This window comes from Terrapene carolina, unplaced genomic scaffold (assembly GCF_002925995.2).
Source record: "Terrapene carolina triunguis isolate 2854851 unplaced genomic scaffold, T_m_triunguis-2.0 Scaffold26886, whole genome shotgun sequence".
In the NCBI taxonomy this organism is placed as follows: domain Eukaryota; kingdom Metazoa; phylum Chordata; order Testudines; family Emydidae; genus Terrapene; species Terrapene triunguis.
In genome coordinates this window covers 339-2,989 of record NW_020691237.1, presented here as the reverse complement: position 1 = coordinate 2,989, position 2,651 = coordinate 339, and the positions used below count along the sequence as shown (strand labels likewise).

Below are 2,651 nucleotides of genomic sequence, written 5' to 3'. Positions count from 1 at the left end.
CTCCTGGGTTCTCTGCTCGGCTCTGGGAGGGGAGTGGGGCCTGGTGGGTAGAGCGGGGGTGGGGGCAGCCCGGACGCCGGGGTCCCTGACCTTGAGGTTGCGGTGCACAATGTGCAGGCTGTGCAGATAGGCCAGGGCCTCGAGCACCTGCCGGGTCAGGCTGCTGGCGTCTCGCTCCGTGTAGCAGCCCAGGTCCAGAATCCAGTCGAACACGTCCCCGCCCGTCGCCCTGCAGGGGGCGGCACCAGCGGGCTCAGCCCTGGGGCACCCCCGAGCCCCCCTGAGCCTGGAGCGCCCTCCCCCCTACTGCCTACCTGCCCCGGGGTCCCCTCCCCTCCCCCCTGCTCCCAGCCCCGGGGGTGCCCCAACCCATATCCCCTCACTCCCCCCACTCCCCTCTCCTCCCAGGGTAGGATCAGCCTCCAGCCAATACCCCCCAAACCCTGGGACACCCCCCCCCGTTCCCCGCCCCGAGGTCGCCCCCCCCCAGGCCCCAGCACTCACAGCTCCTGGATGATGTAAAATTCCCTGCGTGTCTCAAAGGTGTCAATCAGCTGGAGGATGTTGGGGTGACTCACCCTGGGGGGGGGAAGGAATTGGGGGGGCAAGCAATTGGCACAGCTTCCTTCCTGCCCCCGGCCTGCCCTCCCCCGCTCCAGAGGGATCCCCCCTCCCGCCTGCCCTCCCCTGCTGCAGATCCCCCCCCCCCCAGCACAGCAGATCCACGCGGGCTGTTGCCGAAAGAGACGTCCTGACTCCCACGTGGCAATTCTGGCAAGCGCCAGGATGCCCAGGCCTGCCTCAGTTTCCCTCTGCCATGCACTGAGCGCAAAGGGGAGGGACTGGCCGGAGGACAGAGTCATTCGCAACGGGAACCCAGAGGCCGGGACACCCCCACCTCCTCATCCCTGGGCAGGGCGAGGGCCCCCCCCGAGCTGCAGAGCAAAGGGGAACAGTGCCGGGGGGGCGACAGACGCAGCAAGGCCAGAAATGTGCAACTGCGTGTTATTTTCTGAAGGCCGGGCCTGCCTCAGTTTCCCCTTGCAGGAGGGGAGGGTGACTGGAGGAAGGGGACTTGGGAGCCGGGTGCCGAAGGCTCTCAGGGACCCCCCCTTTGCCAGTACTCCCGGCCCGGCTGCGGGGGGGGAGGGGGGCTGCTCCAGTACCTACATCTTCAGGATGAGGATCTCGTTCCGGGCCGCCTGGCGAACCTTCCTGCCGTCCTTCTTCCGGAACCGCTTGCAGACGACGAGCCGGTCGGTCCGGCGCTCGCGGGCCAGGCACAGCTCACAGAACTCCTTCCTGTGGGGGGGAGACGTCACACAGCCCCCGTGGCTCGCCCCCCCCAGCTACCCCGCATCCCACCCCCTCTGTAACCCCCCCCAACAGCCCGCGAATTACTGGGACTATCCTTCCCAGCACAGTGTGTGCCTCAGTTTCCCCCCCCCCCCCCGCTGGCCAGCGTTCTGTACAGCACGGCCTGGCCCAGTCGGACTCTGCCGCGCCCCGGGACAGAACCGGATCAACCCACCAATGGAGGGGATGGCTGGGGTGGGCTGGGGCAACCACGCGCCCCACCCCCGATGGGCAACGCCAGGGCCTACCTCCGTCCTCATGCCCATCCCTGTCCCCAGCCAAGTGTTTCCTGCCCCGTCCCCCCCGGAGAACTGAGGGGCCCCGTCCCGCCCCTTTTGCCCCACCCCCTACCCCGTTCATCCCCTCCCAGTGCCAGATGTCCTCGGAGGGGCTCCCCTGGAGTCTGGTAAAATTATCCCCCTCCCTCCTCTGCCCACCTCAGGGAAACTGAGGCACGTGCGCAAGCTGGGGAGCGGGTCGCTGTGGGAGGGGGAGTCTTTGTGGGCCGGGCTGTGGGGAGCAGGGCCTCCCCCAGATACTCACGCGCTCAGCAGCTCCCCGATCTCGTACTTGTCCGTGATGTCGCCCACGGAGTTGTAGTTCTTCTCCTCCCGCAGCCGGAGACACCCCCACGGCATCCTGGGGGGGGTCGGGGGAGTGAGACAGAGCCAGCACCCCCCACGGTGCCCCCCACCTGCCCCTGCAGCCCGGTGCCCCCCTCCCTGCCTCCCTGCCCCCTGCAGCCCGGCACCCCCCACTGAGCCCCCTACAGCCTGGTGCCCCCCGCTGAGCCAGACAGATCCTCCATCCTGGGGCTGGAAGTCGCCAGACAGAGAAGGCTCCTTATGGGCCTTGGTGGGGTCAGGGACGGGGCCGTGGGATTCAGGACCTCGGCTCCCCTGGAATTTCCCCTCACGCCCGGTTAGAACCGGGCTGCCATCACCTCCCGGCAGAGACTTGGGAGCCCCCCTCCCAGAGCTGGGGAGAGAACCCAGGAGTCCTGGTTCCCAGCCCCCCACCCAGCTCTCACCACCAGACCCCACTCCCCTCCCAGAGCCAGTTCCCAGCCCAGGGCAACAGCTGCCTCCTGGGTTCTGACACCAGCGAAGCTCGGCCCGGCTGGCAGAGCCAGTGACCCAAAGGGTGGGATCCAGCGCTGGGCTGAGGGGGGCTGCGGGTCGGGAGTGAGGGGCACCGGCAGGGCTGGGGGGCACAGGGCTGGGCCGGGGGGGGCTGCGGGACGGGAGTGAGGGGCACCGGCAGGGCTGGGGGGCACAGGGCTGGGCCGGGGGGGG

General features: G+C 69.2%; 1 protein-coding gene across 1 annotated transcript; it reads right to left on the bottom strand.

Annotated features, from left to right (window-relative positions):
- Window positions 1-90: 90 nt before the first annotated feature.
- On the bottom strand, window positions 91-1,994 carry LOC113408927 (caM kinase-like vesicle-associated protein; the record flags this gene model as incomplete). Its single annotated transcript, XM_026662395.1, has 4 exons — window positions 1,900-1,994; window positions 1,171-1,302; window positions 505-579; window positions 91-229 (listed from the first exon to the last, which is right to left on the bottom strand). Coding segments are annotated over exons 1-4 (441 nt in total), but the record flags the coding sequence as incomplete, so codon positions are not given.
- Between the last annotated feature and the right edge of the window lie 657 nt (window positions 1,995-2,651).